This window comes from Gymnodraco acuticeps, unplaced genomic scaffold, assembly GCF_902827175.1.
Source record: "Gymnodraco acuticeps unplaced genomic scaffold, fGymAcu1.1, whole genome shotgun sequence".
NCBI lineage: Eukaryota > Metazoa > Chordata > Actinopteri > Perciformes > Bathydraconidae > Gymnodraco > Gymnodraco acuticeps.
In genome coordinates, this window is record NW_022991381.1 from 792,985 (window position 1) to 815,405 (window position 22,421).

Genomic DNA, 22,421 nt, shown 5'->3' on the forward strand with positions numbered 1-22,421 from the left:
CAAGGCCCTGCTCCAGAAGGTTGGTGACTTCGTCCTTGAGGTCGACGGCTGCTCCATCTCCCCATCTCCTGAAGCCCGCAACCTGGGTGTCATCCTCGACTCCACCCTTTCCTTCCATTCCCACATCAAATCTGTGACCAAATCGGCCTTTTACCACCTGAGGAACATTGCCAGACTCCGACCGTCACTCTCGGAGTCGGTTGCCGAAACCCTAGTCCATGCATTTGTCACCACCCCGCTTGGACTACTGCAATGGTGTCCTGTTCGGGGTTCCCAACAAAACCCTGGACAGGCTCCAGTATGTCCAAAACTGTGCTGCTAGGGTACTCACGCACACAAAACCGTGGCAGCACATCACTCCCACCCTCATCCACCTACACTGGTTGCCGGTCAAGTCCCGCATATCCTACAAAATCCTCCTCCTTACCTACAAATCCCTCCATGCCCTTGCCCCCCAGTACCTATCGGACATCCTTCACCCACATGCCCCACCCCGGAACCTGCGGTCCTCAGACTCTGGCCTGCTTACCACCCCCCGCACCAAACTGCGAACCTACGGGGACAGAGCCTTCAGTGTGGCAGCCCCCACCCTCTGGAACGCTCTCCCTGCGGAGATACGCAACATCCCCACACTTGAAGCCTTCAAAAGGGCCCTCAAGTCCCATCTGTTTGCCAAGGCTTTCGGCCCCTAAATTGATCTGTTGTTCTGTTTGTCTGTCTTTTGTTTTGTTATGTTTGTCTTTGCACTATTACTTGTGAAGCGACCTTGGGTCCCCTGAAAGGCGCTATATAAATCGAAGCTATTATTATTATTAAATAAGGCGTGTCACGGTCGACGGTTCGGGACACACCAAATTGAGTTTGGGCGACAGGACACGCTTCGTCTCCCGACTTACGAGAACAGCCGATATCGGCTTGGTGTGTCAGGGCCTTTACTTGTGACAATAATGTCGCCCACTGCAACTGAGAAGTCGTCGGATTTGCTGAGATTATGTTTCGAACCGAAGAGAATGGACTCTGTTTTACCCAGGTGTAATGATAATTTATTATCGGCGAGCCAGGTGCAGATTCTGCCGAGCTCGGAGCTGAGGGTTTTTTCAACCTGCAACCTGTTCCTGTCAGAGACCAGCAGGGCTGAGTCGTCCGCGAACAGGAACAAGTTGCAGTCACATGCTGATGACATGTCATTTACATAAATTCGGAACAGTAACGGACCTAATATGCTTCCTTGTGGAACACCACAGCTCACTGGGAGGGGGGGGGACATAGTACCGTTTACCTCCACCATCTGTTCTCTCCCCTCCAGGTAGTATTGCATCCAGCTCACCGATAGTTTATCAAAACCAATTGCTTTTAGCTTGTCAATCAGAATGGGGTGATTGACAGTGTCGAAAGCCTTTTGTAGGTCCAGCATCACCATGCCGCAGTACTTGCCCTCGTCCACCTCTTGTTTGATGTGGTCGCTCAAATAAAGAAGGCATGTGTCAGTGGAGTGGGATGTTCTAAAGCCAGATTGAAATTCATAGATTAGTTTCTTTTCCGCGAGGTACTTTTCGACCTGTTCATATACTATTTTTTCCATGACTTTCGAGATGGAGGTAAGTATAGAAACAGGGCGGTAGTTGCCTGGGTCCAATTTGCTGCCCTTTTTGTGCAGGGGGGTTACTCTTGCAATTTTGAAGTCTTTGGGTACCTTTCCCTGTTTTATGGAGAGATTAATTATGTGAGCTATGACTGGTGAGATGGCGGTTGCTGTGTCTCTGAGGAATTTGGAGGGGATATTGTCGTGGCCAGTGGCCTTGTTAGGTTGGAGGGCGCTCAGTTTAATGAGTACCTATGCTGTTGTTACCCTTGCTAGACTGAAATCATCTTTGCGTACCCCTAGGTTTTTGTAGTAGGTCATGATGTGATGGTACTACTTGTACTGATAAGAAATCGGAGCAGAATTCTTTCTAGTGATTTCATAATCACTGAGGTGAGGGCTATTGGTCTGCAGTCCTTATGTTCGTCCGTTATGAGCTACTGTAGAAACATGGCGGCACAAAGATAACTCAAATGAAGAGGATCATGAAGACCCTCGTAGCTATTGAGAAACACAATTCTTAGTTTCAGATGATTATGAATGTTGCTTTCAGTTTCCGCTAACAGAGTTTTGTTCATAAAGTTGCCACCTGTGAATTTCAAATGCACTCAGGTATAGGAGCCTCAGTTCATTTTCATACATCTTTATTACCACAAAGCTTTTGGGTGTAATCACAGCAGTCAATGACAATAGTAGCTTTCAACAGTAGTCCCATCATCACAGCAGAGCAGTCATAAAGTGAAGGAGAGGTTATTCCAGTTACAGCAGGAAATATCCGTTACGTCAGCGCTGCTTTACTTCTCTCTAACGTCTTCATGACTATTTGGTTCTCAGTATTGATCTGCGGTGACTGTGAGAGCACACCACATCTGAAGTCAGTCAGTGAGCAGGAAGCAGCCGGTGATGCTGCTCCTCTCAAAGTGTATCAATAACAACCACAGAATGAGAAGGGAATCATGGGACAGTAACTAAAGTGGACACACAGGTAGTAAACAAAGCAGGCACACAGACAAACAGTCAGGACACACACACACACACAGTTCCAGAAAACTGAGACACGTGTGTGTGTGTGTGTGTGTGTGATGGCGTAGTTTCAATTAAAAAACAATTGTTCTTGGAATGTTCTATTTCTAATAACGAAATGTCAATGTTGTTTTCTTTTGACATCAGCCAATTGAAACACAGACACACGTAAGGAACTAATAATGAAATGAGTGCTGACACACACAAACACACGAAGCAGGTACATAGACAGCATCAACCTACAGTGTCATACCATCTGCTAAAATGATCTAACGAATACAATAACAACAACAAACACTTCACTTTACAGGTATTGATCTGGATTTTTGGTATCAACAAACATTTGTTTCTTTAAGGCGAAGTGTTAGTCCAGAAGTCTTCTAAACCTTTCCCCTGTTTATAAAATCTAACGTCATGTACAAATGTTACAGGTTTAATAATTTACTTTGTTGCATATTGACATGTGGGAAGGTGAGAGGAACGCTTAGTGGTTCCAGTCAAAGCTTCATACTCCAGTGTTGTATCTTCCTCATCATCATCATCATCGTTTTAGTGCTTTGTAGGAACGTCTTTGCCTCCGTCATGAACAATGCAGGAGGGATGGGTTAGTGATTACAGACAGCAGTACAGGGTCAAATCAGTAGAATTAGCATATCAATCACTCGTTCCTTTAACACCGACTGTCTCCTGAATGTCTTCCTCATCTTTTCTTTGTTTAATGGGCTCAAAAAGCAAGTATTTATAAATCCTCCCGAGAGTGGTGAGGAAAACACTCAAAGCTAAATGTGTCTCCATTTGAATCGGACTCATTGTGCATCATTCCCAGTCTGACAGCATTGTGTGTGATTGAAACATAGTTCAGTGAAATGTGTGTGAAAGATGAACATCTTGTAAATCTTGCTGCTTTTAATAAAGGGACAAGACGCGTTTAATAATCTCTGTGTTGATTACAAAGTGAGTATGTCAGACGCTGTTGTGAATAGAGTCAAGAAGCTTCAGAGGACATAATAGAGCAGTGCAGGAATCACAAATCCTTAACTTAGAAATGAGCCTTTGTTGAGTGTTTTTGGTTAGATGCCTAAAATGGATGTCAGTAAATACCCCACTGTTGAACGTCTGAAGCGTTAGCATGTCATAAGAAACGATAGTAGCTACATGAGACTACTAAATGGCATCAGGCCGAACATTAGCCGCCTTTAGCTTAGCGGTTACCATGTGCAGCCGCCTGCCATGTTGTAGTTGAAGTTGGTGAAGATGTTTCTTTATTTGCACGTGCTTTGGCACATTTGTGTTTTTACATTTGCATCCTTTGTTAGAAATGCCAGCGCATTTCCCCTGATGGACGTTTGTTATGCTATTGCGCATTTGCACTTGTCGGCCACCGTAAGGATCCCTTTGCCATGCCTTTAAAAAATGTTTATCCTTGCACCACTCAATAGAACATGTGCTCGTATGAAGTGATATATGCATGGCGCACCAAAGTTCCAGAGTGACACTTGAGCTGAGGACAAAATCATCGGTTCACTGACTGGAGAATCGAGCAAACACTTGGTGCAGAGCTAATTCATTCAATGCAAACTCTCCTCTCTGGGTCTCTCCCTCTCTGTTGTGTCGTACTTACAACTGTCCGGCTCACTTAGCATGCAGCGGTACACTCTCCCAAAAACACAGTGGTTCACCCTGTGCTGCGTGTGTGTGTGAATTAAGTCCAGCTCAATGGTTAGCAAGGCCACAACCAAGCCCCTCAAGGACAATTCCTCCGTCTGTATATATCATTATATATATTTATATACACGTGTGTGTGTGTGTGTGTGTGTGTATTGGTGTGTGTGTTTGTGAAACTAGTGTTGGCTCGGGAAGAACAACATTTCCAGTAAAGTGTTAGTGTGTTGCATGCTGGGACAGAGTCTAAAGATGGAGGGAGAAAGACTGTAATTTAACTGGGAGCAGCCCTGCCCGTCATTTTTGTCTTTCCTTCCTCAAGTCACTGCTTCCACTTTTATATCTGTCCATCCCAGCATCCATCAGTGTTCGCAATAAAGCTCCCCTCAACCCCTTCCTCCATCACTTGCTTCTACTCTCTTTGCTTCACCCCCCCTTCCTTCCCCCCTCCGGCTCCTGTATTCCAGTGTGTGTTTTAGATAATAGAGGCCAACAGAAAAAGGAGGAGAAATCCGATACATTCAGGTGCTTCCGTTTGCCTTCACTTCAGTCCAACCACTGTTTTGAATGATGGTTTGTTCCGGGTTGATTCCAGGGAAACCCCAGCAGGCCAACAGTCAAAGAGTTCCAGCTCATAGACTGAGCCCACACTTGGTATTCTTGTCCTCTGTACCTGCAGGCTTTAAGTGTTAGGGATTCTCAGCTCCAATCTCCATTTCTATATGTGTTCAAGTCTTTACATTTTTTTTTATTATCTGGTCAAAACATTCAATATTAAAAAACAGCCAGTGAATGCAACACCTTTGGAAACCCCATGGTGTGGACTGGAGGCTGCTTGTGAGTACAGTGTACAATGTACTCCAGCATCCTCAGAGACCATCTATAGTGTTGGTGTGTTCACATCAAATCCTTCCATATTGCATCCACCTCAGACCGATTCAGCTTTTGATTCAATAAATACATGGTTTCCTTCAAAATGTGGCTTTGTTTTCCAGGTTTTAAAAGTTGCATCTTCTTATCCGATGGAGTTCAACTTTGTCGAACTTTCAGCAGGAATGTCGCATGATCAATGCATGTGTGACAGCTCTTGGACTTATTTCCAGTTGAATCGGAGCAAAGAGTAGACTTCCAAGAGTTGAAGCATTTATCTACATTTCAGAGACTGATAACTTGTCTGAGGGTTTGTAAAGCTCCAATGATCAGCCTCCAGCAGTCTGTATCCAGTTCCAGATTTGAGCCACACTGGTTCTTTGGGTCGGCGTTCAGACACAGCCATACTCATACCACACAGTCTGAGGGTCGTTGTTGGGATCGGGGGACGAGGGCGTGCTTTTGGGCCGTTCCACAGATCCACACCCTGCCTTCTCACTCTCCTTCTCTACATGGGAGGAGTCACCTGACATTAGCTCCTCCCCTTTTACTGAGGGTTCTTCAGGCCGCGTGGCCGACACAGCCCTGACAGGGGTGACCATGGCAACCTCAGCCACCTTGTGGTAGGTGGAGGACGGGGAGGGGCCGTTCCGAGAGACAGGAGTCCTCCCCCTCTCTCTTTCTCTCTCTGCGTGTCTCTCTGTCTGCAGATTGAGAGAGGTGGAATGGTGAATGGGCAGATTCAGGAAGCTGCTGTCTGCAGGCTGATTGGTTGGGCCAGCCAGCCGAGCAGAGAGAGGGCGTTCCCTCCCGTTAGCCCCTGCCCCTGGTCTGCGGACAACCCCATCTGATTGGCCATCATTTCCATGGAAACTGTCTGGTCCGTTTGAGCGCAGCAAATCAGCCGAGGCCAGGCTGAACGCCCTGCTCAGTGATTGGCCGGACCTCTGGATGACGGTCTGGCCCGAGGCTGGTGATTGGCCCACAGGCTGGCGGGGCAACGGCTTGACGCTCTGTCCCGGCCTCTGGTTGGATGCCTGTACAGTGGGCGTGACATAGCTGGTAGGAGTCTGATCTTTGCCAGGGGGACCCGAGGGGGCGGGACTTCTGGTGAAGTAGTCAGTCATTAAGTCCTCCTTGCTTCCTGTTGACACCTAGACAAAGGAAAAAACAGAGTAAGAAAAAATAAAAAGGTAGAATTGTATTTTTTATCAAAGGGGTTAGCTAACAAAAATGTCCAAGTGGTGGCATGCCACTGCTCCATGAAACACATCAATTCCATTCAACTCCAGCATATACTGACTGATAACGCCAACTGACATACTCTGACTGTTGGAATGCCACTGCTGTGTGAATACTACTCGTTGTGCTACTCGTGTTCCACTGACATGTGCCTCTGGTAATTAGTATCTAAAACAATGACCATGACTTGAATCAAGTTGTGAGGGGTTCTTGGGTCAACACATGCGCAGTTTGGCTAAAGTTGAACCAGTAACCCACCTCCTGTCCTTTGTTTAGTATGCATACCCTGTCACCTCCATGTTCCCAGAGAACAGTACTTAGATAACCAACACATCCTCACTCCCAGGTCGGCCTATGTTGACGTTATGTCAAGTCCCCTGTCGGCTTTTTCCAACGCAAGGGGGGGGGCCTTAGCGTCCATTTTCAACGCAAGGGGGGGGCCCTTACGGCCCGTCCACACAGCGGCGTGCGTTGAAGCTTCCAACGCTTCTGCCCATTCACTTTGAATGGGGTGACGTCACTTTTAGCCGAACTGCATTTTGGGAAGCGACGTGGAGCGTTGCTGGCGTAGCTGGCGTCAAAAGTTGAGCAATGTTCAACTTTTGACGCCTCGACGGAGGCGTCAGCCAATGAAATCCCGTTTATTCAAATCTGCCAGTACAAGCGCTAGCCAATCAAACCGCGTGTATGCTGGGAGAGACTACGCAGGTCATTTCCTCATATTCCAAAAAATTGAGGGAAAGTTCATTGTAGCGTTAGTGAATCACCCGGTGCTGTATGATCAGTCTCTGTTGATCTACCGGGATACAAACCGGAGGAGCGAGGCATGGAGGGAGGTGGCAGAGACAGTGGGTGAAACTGGTAGGTTTTCGCCTGTTTGGGGATTTTATATCCAGTTTACTTCGTTTTAACATTGCTATTGCTTTGTATGTCGGGGGCGGGAGATTCATGTGATTGGTTGTTGGTCGTGTTGCTCGCAAAAAATCCCCAAGCTTCAGATACGCCCACCTCCAAGCGTCAACGCACGCTGCTGTGTGGACGCTCCGTTAGCGTCCATTTTCAGCTTTCCGGGATGTCCATATGCTTCTATGGACGCTCATGGAAGCACGGCATTCGTTTGTGTCGGCTGCCCTTAAAGGCAATGTGAGCGTCCATTCTCATTGGATAACGGAGAATTGTACACCCGGAAGTAAGTATTCCCAGTGGCGACTGGTCATTAGGGGCAGGTGGGGTACAGCCCCACCTAGTGTCAGCAGAAAGTATTAAAAGTAATGATTACAAAAAAATGCAAAAGATAAATTAAAAAATATATAAAATATATTTTAAGATCATGTTTATTCATCTGATTCGTCTGTACATTGCTGTTTTAGTCTGTGTTCTTCTAATTAATGTCTACAGTGTGTGCCTATTGAGCTGTTTTGAGCCATGTGGGACAAAACCCGATCCTGCCCCTCCCTCTCCCTGTTTAAGTCAATGGTGACTGTAAAAACTACACTGCGCATGCTCAGAGTATTGTCCTATTTAATGTGTGTGGCAAAAAAATAATGACCATAGGGGCATAGAGCTGCCATCCCCACCATACGTCATCTCACATCATTCAGAGCTGATTGGCTGTAAGTACGTGTGCCGCGAAAAGTGTGGTGTGTGAAGAGGAGACGAGAGAGCTGCAGTAAGGCGTCCTAAAACCTGGAAATAAACTGCGCATGGCTTCCCTCCACAAAAAAGCAATGATATTTCTCCATAGGATTTTAGAAAATAGCTCCAAATACGATCTGTGGGAAACAAACCTGTTAGATAAATGCACGTTTTGTTCAGCCGGATAATATCCACATGTCTACCCTACTTTTATAATTTTCGAATCATAAATCTATTGATTAGATCAGATTTATGATAGCCTTTTGAAACTACAAGAACATAAGGAGGACTTTTACAAAAAAGTAATAGAGATTTTTGTCCAGAAGGATAGGCAAATGGACTTCATCTTCATGTCAAGGTAAGACTGCAATTTGATTGAAAATGGGATCTTACTAAGAGAGAACAATTCAATATTTAAATGATACAATTACATTTTTTGGGTATCCTTTTGTTGAACTGTCTGTTTAAAATTAATTGAAGCATCAGACAAAAAAAGCTTTTGAAAATAATATTATATTTTGATTTAGTTCAAAATATAATATTTGTAAACCTGAAGAGTCAGAGCCTCGCCAGCCATGAACCTCACTGCAGAAGCTTATATAGACATCTAAGTTTTTTGTGCCCCACCACTTTTGTACATATAAAAACGCCACTGAGTATTCCCCTTACTGTCGATTGATTTTACAGTGATATCTGCACTACTCATCGACTAAAAAACACCAGATTATCCTTGTTAATTACACAACATTGATTGGTTTAAATTGTGTGCAATGCTTTTGTATTTTTCCCCTTCGATTCGGAGAAACATATTTTTTCGGAGTAAAGGATGGCAGAAGACACTACACTACCCAGAATCCCCAGCTATCGTTTGGACTACACCATGTGCTCTGTTTTACGTCACGTGATCTTCAAATTTCTCCCTGCAGAAAAAAAAAACATGGCCGAACTTCGTTTTATTCTCGGTGTAAAATGCCTATTTTAAAGTTAGTTTGGCCATTAAAATGCGTTTTGATGTCATTTGATGCGAGAAATATGAGTTGTTATTTCAGATTATGTGTGCAGTGGATGTACAGGATCTTTAGTTTGCTAGTTATTACGAAGATTACTTCAGGAAATTGCGTCCATAACGTTTTCATTGTTACCAAGGTGGTTGCTAGGGACGCTGCTATCGATATTATTTCTGTTATGTTGTGTAACTGTTTAATGGTGTTATCTTTATTGCTACCCCCTTCCCCGTCAATGTATAGTGTTGGTCCACAGCACAAACATATTAGTTTAACAAAATCGGCATCTAAAGATAGCCTACGTTATTTCCCCCTGTGCAATTCCAGTCTCACATCTCACAGCACATCGTCATTAACAAATACCGGAAACAGACCGAAAACATTTAAAAAAATACAATAATACTTTATTCCGAGTGTGCTTGCTTTTCTCTTTGGAAGTCATCACATAACGGCATTGTAATACACGGTTCGGCTGCATTAAATATTACATATCTGCCGTAGTTCTCTATTTATAGAGCCCTGATGAGAAGACTTCTAGACAAACATGAGGAACTGAAAACGTGACGTGGATCATAAATATATCAGCCATTAAACAACATCTTACATTTCTTTTCACACAATACGTCTCCTTGCAGTATCAACACTAATTCGGCTGACTTTTATATTTGATCCAATTGGTAGATAGGCTGTATTTACACCATAAAGGTGCACAGCTGATATAAAGGGATACCTAGTGGTTAAAGCATGTTATTGAATTTCATTATTTGTATTATTAGATATTAATAGGATCCCTATAAAGTATATTCATTACTCGTTATTCTCTACTAATAGTTAATTAAAGACTGTATATAATGACTATTTTGCACATCCCTTTCAAGATTTCAAGATTTTCTAAGGTTTATTGACATATCATATAGGCCTACACAACTATGGTGTAGTTATGCATTGAATGAAAAACTTGGGTCGCAGGTTCCTCAATAGTGCATAACAAGACATCTATCAATATTTGTGCATACCTCCAGCAATGTTAACTATGTTGAAGCACTTATTTTAACTGGTATTATACATAATGTATTATACTCTTATAAGATGTATGTAGATATTTCATCTCCGGCCTTGTCAGGTATTGAACAATCAATCAATAAAGAACACAGAATTGTTGAATATAAAACACAGAATTTGTGTGATTATACTAAATGATTTACAAATAAACACCACTGCATACAACTGTTACACATGCTGATGTAACGCAAATGTTCCAACTTGGGATCAATAAATTATATTATCTTAAGCTGATCGATGGCTACTGCCATATTTGCAAAATGTGCCTCTGAACCTTGACAAGTGCATGTTTCAGGCTTATCAATTAATGTAATGTAATGTTATCAATTAACAACAGGGATCACAAACATAAGACCAGCTGTTAAATAAAGCTCTTCTGACCTTAGCTGGCATGTGTGTATATATATTAATGCTGCCCATTATGGGCACAAGCAATTTTCACCCATTTATTAATTATATGTTTTAAATGTGAGTGTTTCCTATCCCCTAAACCTCCAGGGATATACACAGTTTAATACTGGCAACTTCTTATTATGGGAAATACGAAAACGTCTTTTAAAACTACAACTCCCAGTAGAGACGTGCCATAGATAGAGAACATGTTGCGAAACAGAATAGCCAGCATGTGTAGTTCTGGGGACGGGGTGGGGGAGGGGGGGGACGGGGTGGGGGAGGGGGGGGGGCGGGGTGGGGGGAGGGGGGGGGACGCGGTGGTCCCGTTCAAATCCAGTTTTGGACATTCTGCTGTTCGAGGCTCGGCGTAACCCTCGGAGCACACTCCAATCACAGAGCTTGAGGACTATCACGGGGTTTGTCAAACAGAGCACATGGTGTAGTCCAAACGATAGCTGGGGATTCTGGGTAGTGTCTTCTGCCATCCTTTACTCCGAAAAAATATTTGTTTCTCCGAATCGAAGGGGAAAAATACAAAAGCATTGCACACAATTTAAACCAATCAATGTTGTGTAATTAACAAGGATAATCTGGTGTTTTTTAGTCGATGAGTAGTGCGAGTAGTGCAGATAACACTGTAAAATCAATCGACAGTAAGGGGAATACTTACTTCCGGGTGTACAATTCTCCGTTATCCAATGAGAATGGACGCTCACATTGCCTTTAAGGGCAGTCGACACAAACGAATGCCGTGCTTCCATGAGCGTCCATAGAAGCATATGGACATCCCGGAAAGCTGAAAATGGACGCTAAGGGCCCCCCCCTTGCGTTGAAAATGGACGCTAAGGCCCCCCCCCTTGCGTTGGAAAAAGCCGACAGGGGACTTGACATAACGTCAACATAGGCCGACCTGGGAGTGAGGATGTGTTGAGATAACCAGGGAGTACTACCCAGGAAACAAGTAACTGGTGTCATGCATATTATATGTTTGTTGTAATTTGATGAAAAGAAAACTCAAGTTAGGAATATGGAACATGTAGAACCTGTCATAGTCTAATCTGTGCCACCACTCACAAGAAACGTAAATTAGTGTTTTATATATTTATATACATTTAATACCAAGGTATAAACTATATAAGCAATACCATTATGCCATTACAGTCAGCCATTCTGTAGCCGACCCGGCAGATGGTCACAATCTACCCTTGAAAATGAAATGTCATCGCTTCATAGTTGACCCTATTAGTCATAGACTAAGATACCCCACTGTAGAACAGCTGTGATAGAAGCACAACAGTAGAGGGGAATTACTTCCCATGTCTTTTAACTGCGTCTGCATTATAATGATGCTTTTTTTGCAGGTATCTCACTGTCTTCAGCGATGATTTGTTTTGACCATACTGCATACATTTCTTACCATAGGAGGTGACTTCAGGTTGCTCTCATGTAGAAACTCTTCCAGGGTCAACATGTCCTTAACAGGAGAAGACGTACAAGTCTTACTCCGAACCCCAACCCCACGTTGTGGTTGAGCCCTCTGGGGCACGTGGTCATATGGAAGGGTGGAGCTACGTGACAGAGCCAGTTGTGATTGGCTGAGACCCGTGACATCATCACTGGAGAGGCTGGCTGAGCGAGTCTGGCGATCTGATGGGTCTAATAAGAAAAACATTTATTATTACTGACTGAACCTAAAACTACAGATGAATACAGGATTCACTGTCTGTTAACCGTATGTACATTTCATTATGATCTACTTTAAGTAATGTACATTTATTTTATTATCATTTAAAAATATATATTTTAAGTAAAGTATAATTATTTTTAACACATTTGTATATATTTAATAATGATATTTTTTAAATATCTCTTTTCAGTAATGAATATTTATTTTTTAATTTTCATTATATTTCAATATGATCTAATTTCAGTAATGTATATTTGTTTTAAAATGTTTTAAATTATATTTTGATGATATTATATTTTTACAGTAATGTATATTTATTTTAACCAATATTTGTTATAATTTAATAATATTAATTGTCCTACAGGGTAGCCTTAAATACTGTTTAAATATACAGTATTTCAACATTTGTATTTAGAATGTAATACTTTTTTCCATTTTCAGTAATGTTTATCTACATTTATAATGTTTTATTAAATGTAATACAATTATTCATCTTTTAGTTATATATAGAGATTTTTTACACATTTTTATTAGAGTTTGATAAAATAATGTATTTTCAGTAATGTACATTTATTTGTACACATTGGGCTGAATATGACTTTAGATTTAAGTGTACAAATACACAGTGTGTACCTCTGCAGTTGACGGGTGAGTTGGAGCTTGAGGTGTTGTGTGACCCCGGGAGACCTCCCGTGTTGCCATGCGGACTAAATATGGAGTCGGAAGTGTTGTGGCGAGAGTCTTCATCAAATAACAGACCTGAAAAAATGTACACACTTTAAAAAAAGAAACTTTAAAAAATGGCTTCTAAATAAGGTTACTTCTGAACCAGCGGGCTGACCTCTGGGCCGGCGGGCCGGGCCTCCCAGTCGGGGGTTGGAGTTGTTAGGGAGGCCCAGTGAGGGAGACTGATGGCTGGGAGTGGAGCTCAGAGCTTTGTGGGCCGGAGCTGGGGGGAAACACAAACAAACAGAATGTTAATATGATCATCATTCAATTCAGCATTTGATATAAAGACTTGCTATCCAAATATATTCCTTTACAAAATATGTCAAAGCATTCATCTAAAATAGAAAGACTTTGAACAGGAAGCATTGGAGGACAAGGGACATTAGGGAAACCTTTGACAAGTACACTTTAAGGTTTGAATTCAAGAAAGATCAAACTAATCACTATAAACAGATATCTATATATAATAATACATGCTATTTGTATAGCGCTTTTCCTGGCGCTTATATGATATGAATGCAGAATATGTATATTTAGTATGGGAAGCATTCATGTTTTCGTGACAAGAAAACCCATTTAAGCAGGCTTTAGCATGTCATTAGCCCGTTTAATGAGCAAAACAGCCGTAACACATTGGTCAAAATGCAACCCTGGAACTCATTGGCTATAGCATGACGTTACATTGACTTTTTAATGCAGATATCTGCACATAACAAATTCTGTGGCTAAATGATATGTAATGAGTCTCTCAACAGCAACTAAATGCTTGCTTCTCAAATTGCTAATCGGACTGTTACAGTGACCAGCACAGAGAAGAGGAAGTCTTTGCCTGGATATTATCGGAGCCCAAGAAAGAAATTGCATAAGAGCAATCAGCCACTGCCAACACTAAATATTGCGAAAGATGTGATTGAGTTACAGGATGACATGTGTTTGGACTAAATGAAAAGTCATTGCATCCATGTGATTCCAGTTGTTTACATTCTTTCCAAGCAGGTGGTATATAACCCTGCATGCCTAACTTTGGCTCAGTAACCTTCTTTGGCAACAGGCTAGCATGACATGGTTGTTACTATTGGATCCCTTTAGTTATAATATCCCAGTGTTTTTACCTACGCTTGAAAACAGGCCTGCTCAAGCCTCTGAAAGCTGGAATTAACTTCCATCTTAATCAAGTAGCTCACTCTCCTGCTGGATTTACAATTCCTTACCTTGTCCATGTCCGTTCTCTCCGTTGACACTCTCACTGCTGCCTCCTGGGGTGCTGCTACGATAACCCCCCCGGCCCCTGTCCGTCAAACCTGCAGACCGATCACAATGTTAGAACCTGCGTGCCATAGTAGCACGGTGAGACATGATGTTGTGTGTTACAGCAAGCAGCAGGAAAGCCAAGCAACACATTGGAAATGATTTGTTCATTGAAGCTTATAAGTCACTGGGATATCAGTTCTCATTCTATTTAGACATTATGATTGTGTTTCGGAAGTAAAGGTGTGGACATGAATGGAAATTGTTTTAACATTCAGCCCAACAGACAACATCATGTCCTTGACTATGCTTCATGTAAGCTAACATTAGCTTATATAAGCCACCGTCAGCTGCTGGTTGTAAAAAGGTTATAAAAGAGGTGCTAGGGGAAAAGTACGGTTGCTATGGTGACTGCTGACTGAACAGAGAAAGAGAGAAAGCTGCAGCAAAGCATCAGATTTAGAGCAACTCACACACACTGAGATGTGCTCTTAATATAAAAGCATTCAAAGCATGAAGTGAGGTGACCGCACTCAACACATATCATTTATATTAGTGCAGTACCAAAAGTCTTTTTTTCTACATTGGAAACTTCTATTGAGGTTTTTGAGGGAAGCTGTGAAGTCTGTTGTCATATCTAATGAGGTAAGAAAAACCTCAAACTAAGTCTTCAAATTAAATAAATCACTTATCCACTGTGAACAATGATAATGAAATAAAGAGAGGAAAACATGTCCTCAATCATAAAAAAGTAATGAATCTGACATAAAGAGTTATCGTATTACGTCTTTCTTTTATGAAGATAATTCAGTTTCAACATAAATGCATACGGTATCATATACGTTTCATTTGGACTGATGTTAGATTGCTTCTAATCACACACTGAACGCAGGTGCGCAGGTATCGGGAGAGCAGCGCTTTCTGACAGCGCCAAGACATGAAAGCTCCTTGCAGGCATGCTGACACACACACACACACACACACACACACACACACACACACACACACACACACACACACACACACACACACACACACACACACACACACACACACACACACACACACACACACACACAACTTACTAGTAATACTTGGTGGCTCACACCTGTAGCATGAACCTGCTTGTGTATGTTGTGTGTATGTATGATATGTGCATTTGGAGCACTGAGTCACAGAGATGGGGGTTGTTGAACAGTCTGATGTGGGGGTGTCAGAGAAGAAGACGATGCTGATGATGATGATGTGTATGGTTAAAAGGATGATGAAGAGGATGTTAGAATACTCCGTTGTCTGAGTTTGGCTCGCTAGTGATGGCGTCAGCTGAGGTAGACCAGAACCTAAATCCTCTAGTGAGTAAGAGGGAGGGACGGGAGGAGGAGGAGGAGGAGGAGGGGGGGAGGAGGAGTTTCTCGTGACTTTTACTGCGGAGGAAACGGAAACGTTTTGGGGTGGGTGTAGCTGAGATGAAGAGAATGGAGAGAGAAAGGTAAAGAAAATGATGAAATAATGAGTAAATGAAAGACAGTTGATTACAAGTGATTTAGTATGTGATTGACAGAATGGAATCAATATCATGCAAGAAGATCTTTTGGATGAAAATAAGAAAACAGTCAAATCATGCATGAGACTCAAGGCTGACCTCAACTCACTTTGATCTAACCAAATGACTAATGGTGCACAGGAAGTGACGGATACAAACGGCATGCATAACTCCAGCCTATGGGGCGGGTCATGCAGACAAACAAGACGTATGTATTTAGCTGTTTAGAAGATGTATTGTTATTTGAACTGAATTATTGTGGAATGAAATCAAAAAGCCATTTGAAATGTGAATTGAGCTCAGCCATGAGTAGAACTTAAGATAAAGCATTGAAAAAGAAAACCTGCATGCATTAGAACACACTCCTGAGTGGTTCCCTGCCTTTAACTGTGTGTGGTAAAGACATGTCTACATGTGACCCCTTGTCACAAGTAGTATTCAAAAGGTTGAGAAATACTGGTTGTAGAATTGACTGTTTAGAGAGATATGGACAATAACGGCACCGCCAACCATTTCTTTGACTGCCTTGTCCGTGACTCCCATTGTTTCATCAGTCCATATAAACCATGCCCTGTTCAGTATGATCCATCTCTTCATGTCGGTGTGACAATGAAGAAGGACCAACACTATACTGCATTCATGGTAAGTGTATTATGCATCTCATACATACATTCCAATAAGGTTGCAATAAAGGGCTCCTTTTTAGTGCTTGTTGGGCTTAATCAAATGTAAGGCAAACATTACACAGTCATTTAACTGTACCCAAAGTGATTGATTACATATGACATCAATCACAAAGTGTAATTGTACATTGCACATATTCCAAACATATGACAGTTTGAGAGAATGTGAGCTTATGGCTCAGGGGGAGTTAATGTTCTTTTTCTATGTGTCACTGCAGAGACTGAGGAAACAGATACAGTGCAGGTTAGTACATGTTAGAGACAGAGAAGAGGGTATAGCAAAGTGATGTGTTGGTCAACAGCTTCCTCTAGAGAACTAGTGAGGAAGTGCGCCTGATCACAAGCTCAATCAGCTTTGCAGCCAGAGTGTTAGCTAAACATGTGCTGAATATATGTGCATTGTATGATCAATTGTTTCATTTATACCCTTTTTCCATCTATCCTGTTTAAAAAAACAAAACATGTAGCCATAGACATTGATTTAGGATAAAGTGGTGCAGATATGAGTGCTTGAACCCGGAAATGAGATAGTGTTTTGAATAAGGTTAATGGTTGAAGAGATGACATCAAATACGTCAGTAAATACCTCACTGGTGAATGTCTGAATCTTTCATGAGTCATAAAAACAGTTGCTAACAAGTGACTAAATGAGACCACTAAACGTCATCTAGCTAAACATTAGCCGCCTTAGCGGAGGTGATGCGCAGCCATGCTACTGGCGCATAGTTTGTTTATAGCCCAACGTCATCTTCAAAGGTCTTATTTTTCAACTAAATAAAAAAATCAAGTGGAAAATCACAGCTTCTTGTTGAGGGAGCCCTTGTTATGCTAACTTCCTGGTTGGCCTACAAAAATATGTTCTCACTGCACCACCATTTTGTAATTGTGTCTTTGACGGAGAAATTGTGAGCGTCCTTGGAAAAAAAGGCCCATCATCAGACATTTGGTGGTAATTTATGATGTATTAAGAGATGTAATTACAGTGTCTGTGAGAGTGTGTTTACCTCCGCTGATGGGTGTGATTGCTGGGCTCTGGGGTCCCAGACTGGCGGTGTGGTTGTTATGGTTACTGTGGGCATGGCTGCTGGCCTGCGTGTAATTTCCTGAGCGCTGGTGATGTGGTGGGGGGGTTTCAGGAGGGAGGAGGGGAGGGGGGGAGGGCAGTGGGATGTCCGGGGCGCTCTTGGCTCGTTCTCGGTCTTTGTCTGCCTCCTTGTCCCGGTCGCCCCCCCGCTCCCTGCTGCTCTCCTTCCGGGGTTTGATCAGTTTGGCCAAAGCTTTGGCTCCGGACCACTGGCTCCTCCTGAAAGAAAACAACTACGTTAACCACGGTATGGAGCTGATACCGCAGAAAAGCAACACTGCACTACAGCCATTATTATACACTAGCCAGAGGAGGAAGGAGTACTCAGGTGATTTATTTAAGTACAAGTAGTAATACCACAGTGTAGAAATACTCTGGGGCCAGATGGGTCAGAGTGTGCGGTCCTCCACGCACACTCTGACCCATGCGTACGCACTAAGCACAAAAACGGGAGAGACGAGAAACTGCGACACCGTTGGCAGAAGGAAGAATGGAGAGAAATATGTGGAAATAATACCATAAATAAAATGTTACCTCTCATTTATCATATATGAAGAATTCATTTTCAAACATTGATTAAAGCCAATCTTAAAATGATTAAACAAACGCCTGTTTGAGACTCCTCAGTGCACACAAAAACATAACTTGGAGAAATAAATAAATACGGATATGTTATTTAAAACCACCTCGAATATGTTGTGTCAATGTTATGAAATGTTTTCTCATAAATGATGCGGTAAGCAGGAGGACAGAATTAGTCTAAACTGACGCCGTGTTGCATTTCTATAGGTTGTAGATACGAGCATGGTTTTATATACTATCATGTTTAATCGTGTTTTATGCCGTTTGCCAAGACTTGATAAGTCACTCGTAAAACACAGGAGGTGTGGAAAATAAGAACACCGTATTTGGTAGCTGATCAAACTCAACACATTAGTTTTATTTCATTTAACTGGTGATAGGGGGGGGGGGGGGGGTTGAGATGCACACAGCTGATCGACAGCTGGAACACAAACCATCAAGTACAAAAAATAAACATGAATTGACTCCACTCCGCAGGGATCCCCCCGATTCTCATCAAGGGGGGGTCTCCTGTCCCCGGTACAAACACACTGCCTGAGGAAGGCTATGTGTATTGTTTTTGTCATTAACCTTTTTCGGACCACTTATTTATTTATTTTGGTGACGATCCGACCTCCATGCTGCTACTCTGGTTCAAACTGCATCCACCAAACAATATGATTTATCTCGACCTCCCCAAAATAACCTAAATCTGACACGGTGTGAGATGTCTTTTTTACATTACATTGCATTTAGCTGACGCTTTTATCCAAAGCGACTGACAATAAGTGCGTTCGACCAACAAAATACAACCTTGAAGAAAACAGAATCATATAAGTACATCAGGCTTCATAGAGCAAAAACATTTCAAGTGCTACTCAACTGGCTTTAGATAAGCCAGTCCTTTATTAGTATATAAGTGCTTTGTTAATAGTTCTATTGCTTTTTTAGCTGTTCTGTCGTCATTTCCTGCGATCTTCTTCATAAAGTCAGTCAGAATGAATGAATGGGCGTTTCTTTGACTATTTATAGGCAAATATGGGCGTTACGTGAAGCCCGCAAAAGCTGCACCGCATTTCGCGTTGATTGTGATTTATAAAGGGAAACCGGTGTAGGACGTGCTGTACGCACTTCCTACGCCGGTACGCAGTGTTTTATAAATCGGTAAATGTCTGTGCGTATGTTTTTGCTTTGTCCTACGTAAGCAACCTTCCCACGTGAATCCTACGCAAGGCTTTATAAACGAGGCCCCTGGTCAGTATAAGTCCAGCCTTCAAAATGTTACTTACATTTAAAGAAAAAAAAGAATAAAAAGATACTTTAAGTACAAGGGTATAGCACTCAATGGCCTATTTCAGCCTAATATATATTTTATTATTGTATTTTAAACATTAATGCATTAAAGTTGCACCTGGTAACGCAGGAGCTTACATATATTTACTATATAAACTACTGTGTCATTTGTTAATTTCATTAAGATGAACAATAAAGTTGATCCTAACCTATAATAATACATACTTCTTTTATTGTGTTGATTATATATTTGATTAATCTGAATCCTCAAAGTAACTTAAGCAGCCAAAGAAATGTGGTGGAGTAAAAAGTACAATATTTGCACCTGAGATGTAGCAAGAGTGATATAGGTCATTTCAAAGTGTACAGTCCTTGAGTAAATGTAGGTAAATACTGTACACCACTGGCTTTTCTATGTTATCTTTCAAAATGATAGGGCTGATAAAAGCATTACTTTTTAGGTGTGGGGTCGTAGAACTTGTACTGGTCCATGATCTTCTCCTCCAGTTTTTCTTTCTGACGACGTAGAGCGTTCAGCTTATCTCTACATGAAGAAAAGAAACATTCATACATTGTGATTTTGTCTTCTTATCAGATTATGTTACTCAAAACAGGAAGTACATTTCATTGGATGGCAGATTACTGAGCATGGGAGAGACAAAGATTCACACTCTGGAGCAGGAGGGGGCGCTGGATGCCACAGAGTCATTGTGGTGCAGGGTAAGGTTTTTTGGGGTTATTTACAGTGTTACAAATGTAATCAGCCAAGAAATCTAATGACACAAACAATTGAATGTGAGCGTGTTAAGTGCTAAATAATACTTCAGTTTGGCAAGGGAAAAAGAAAGAAATGGTTGAAAGTTTTACATTTGAAAAGTCACCTAAGCACCACATGTGAATACTTGTGTCACTGGTAGTGTACTACATAAGTGCGGGGTGTAAAGGTGTGCTGTGTGCAGTTACATGTATAGTTTCTGTTCCTGGTGATACAGCTCTTTGCTCTCCATGCTCCGCTCCAGGAGAGTGTGGTTCTGCTGACTCAGCAGGTTGATCTGACTAAGCAGATGGTGGTTCTCCTCTTCCAGGTTCCCTTTCAGTCGACTCAACAGCTAAACACAGACATGCACAGAGACACATACAGTCATGTCAGGACAGTAACATGAGATGCTGATCTGGAGAGACGCAGTATGAGGTGGCCATTTACGGAAATATGATCAAAACTTGGAATGTTTGAAACATTAAAATGTATCTAATCAAAGCAACCAGAGCATCTCTAATCCAGCCTTTTTCTCTAAAGGAAAAGATTCATAGTTTCAGTCACAACACTGCTGTGCTACAAAACATATTGATCACTTCATGTTCCAGACGGCTTGATGGCAGAAGAGAAGGCGGAGTTTACCTCACAGTGGTTGTCCAGCTTGGTCATGGTGAGATCCAGGCCCTGGTGTTGCTCCATCAGGGAGTCGTGTTGTGCCATCCATCGACTCACTTCCTGCTGGGAGGAGCTTAGTAAGCCCTTCATATCGTTCACTCGGTGCTGCAGCCCCTCACACTGCCCGGACTGCTGGGATTGGCTCTCTGCTAGTCTAAAAGGGGAAGGCAGAGAGAATTCACTATGAGAGAAATCAAGAGATAACCTCAAAGTGTGCTGCCTGGTTCTACCTCTCACTGTAACCAGCCTATGGCTCAACTGTCCCTGAACCCGTTTCAAAAACCTGATCACTTAGGATAAACTTCAAGCTGATTTATAAATGGGATTGTTTTACCATATATGCGTTTTGAATCTGTTTTACAGCTCGTTTTGAACCGAACATAAATGAACAGATGTTGTTGCCATCTGTTCCAGTGAATAGCGTCATCATAGAGTTATTGTGTGAAAGTGAAATGTAGATGAAGGATGCTTTTGGTGCAGTCTCAAACATGTTTGTCTCATTGTGGACCATTATCACAGCAAAATGATCCACAACATTACACTTGTTGTTGTCAATGTCTGATGGTGTGACTGTGTGTAATCTTCCAGTACCTGTCCACTTCTGATTTGAGCTGTAGATTCTCCTGCTGCAGTAGCCGAGTCTTCTGGAGCTCCTGGTTGAGTTCCTCCTTCTCTTTTCGGCCGTGCCCCTCCTGCTCGTCCCATTTCTCCTTCTGCTGCACCAAAATACAATACCTGCGGAAGGTTATTATTCATCATACTGTCTATGATCCCAACAGGATCAGCCTGGTGTTTGCATTAGCACTTGGTACCATCTAGCATGTGCCATGTGTGGCCCTTTCTTTTGTTCACCTGTGGAGCTGATAGGTTATTAAGGTTGTTAAGCAGGGATGCGCCACTATTATGTTTCATGGGATAAGAGTATCAGATGAGAATGTGTAGTTTGGCAGGAAGGCAGTGTGAGGATGTTTGTTGTCTGAGGAGCCTGTTGTCCAGGATACCTCTTTTTCATCCACAGTATATCCACATGATCAGTTTTGTCATATGGATTATCTATGTTGTCATTTGACTTGGTTTATTCTTTACGCTGATTTATATTACATTTGAATGTAATATCAGTGACCGGGAAGTGAAGACATGACTTTTTCTTTACTCTTTCTTTTACTTTTACACTTTAGAATTTAGAACTACAGTATATCTACAAGACAGGTCTAAATAAAGATGTATATCCACTAAACACCTGATTATTTTGATGTTGTTTAGAAGTACTAATAAACATTGGTACATATTACGTAATACAACCTTACAATTTGATAAACATCCTTTCATTCTTAACAAGTGGCAAAGCATCTGCATCAAAAACACAAGATGAAAAGAACAAATATAGTTTCCAAGCTCTTATCCCAGTGTTGTATATTTGTACTTCTAGTCCTCCAAATCTCTCTTTACTTCACATGTAAAAATATGGTTGATGACTCATCTTCAACAAACTTGAATAAATGTATGCAATGGTATGTGATTTGACTAGGTCCCCCACCCAATAGAATAAACCTCACTCAACGGTTACATCATAGCAGGAGGTGTGTTGTTAGATTTCAGCTGGCAAACACTTTGATGACATTGACTTTGTTCATCATTCCTGTCCTGATCCATCAATGATGTGGTGAATGTAAAATCATACAGCTTCA

The 22,421-nt window shown here is 42.0% G+C and overlaps 1 protein-coding gene across 1 annotated transcript in view; it reads right to left on the reverse strand.

Annotated features, from left to right (window-relative positions):
- Positions 1–2,209: 2,209 nt before the first annotated feature.
- LOC117563100 (protein Daple-like) overlaps positions 2,210–22,421 on the reverse strand; it is a 72,724-nt gene continuing 52,512 nt past the window's right edge. The window contains 10 exon segments of the mRNA XM_034241263.1: positions 2,210–6,291; positions 11,891–12,129; positions 12,794–12,919; positions 13,002–13,109; positions 14,101–14,190; positions 17,368–17,666; positions 19,756–19,845; positions 20,265–20,410; positions 20,701–20,887; positions 21,325–21,468. Coding sequence (XP_034097154.1) covers positions 5,530–6,291; positions 11,891–12,129; positions 12,794–12,919; positions 13,002–13,109; positions 14,101–14,190; positions 17,368–17,666; positions 19,756–19,845; positions 20,265–20,410; positions 20,701–20,887; positions 21,325–21,468 — 2,191 coding nt within the window. The 3' untranslated portion in view covers positions 2,210–5,529.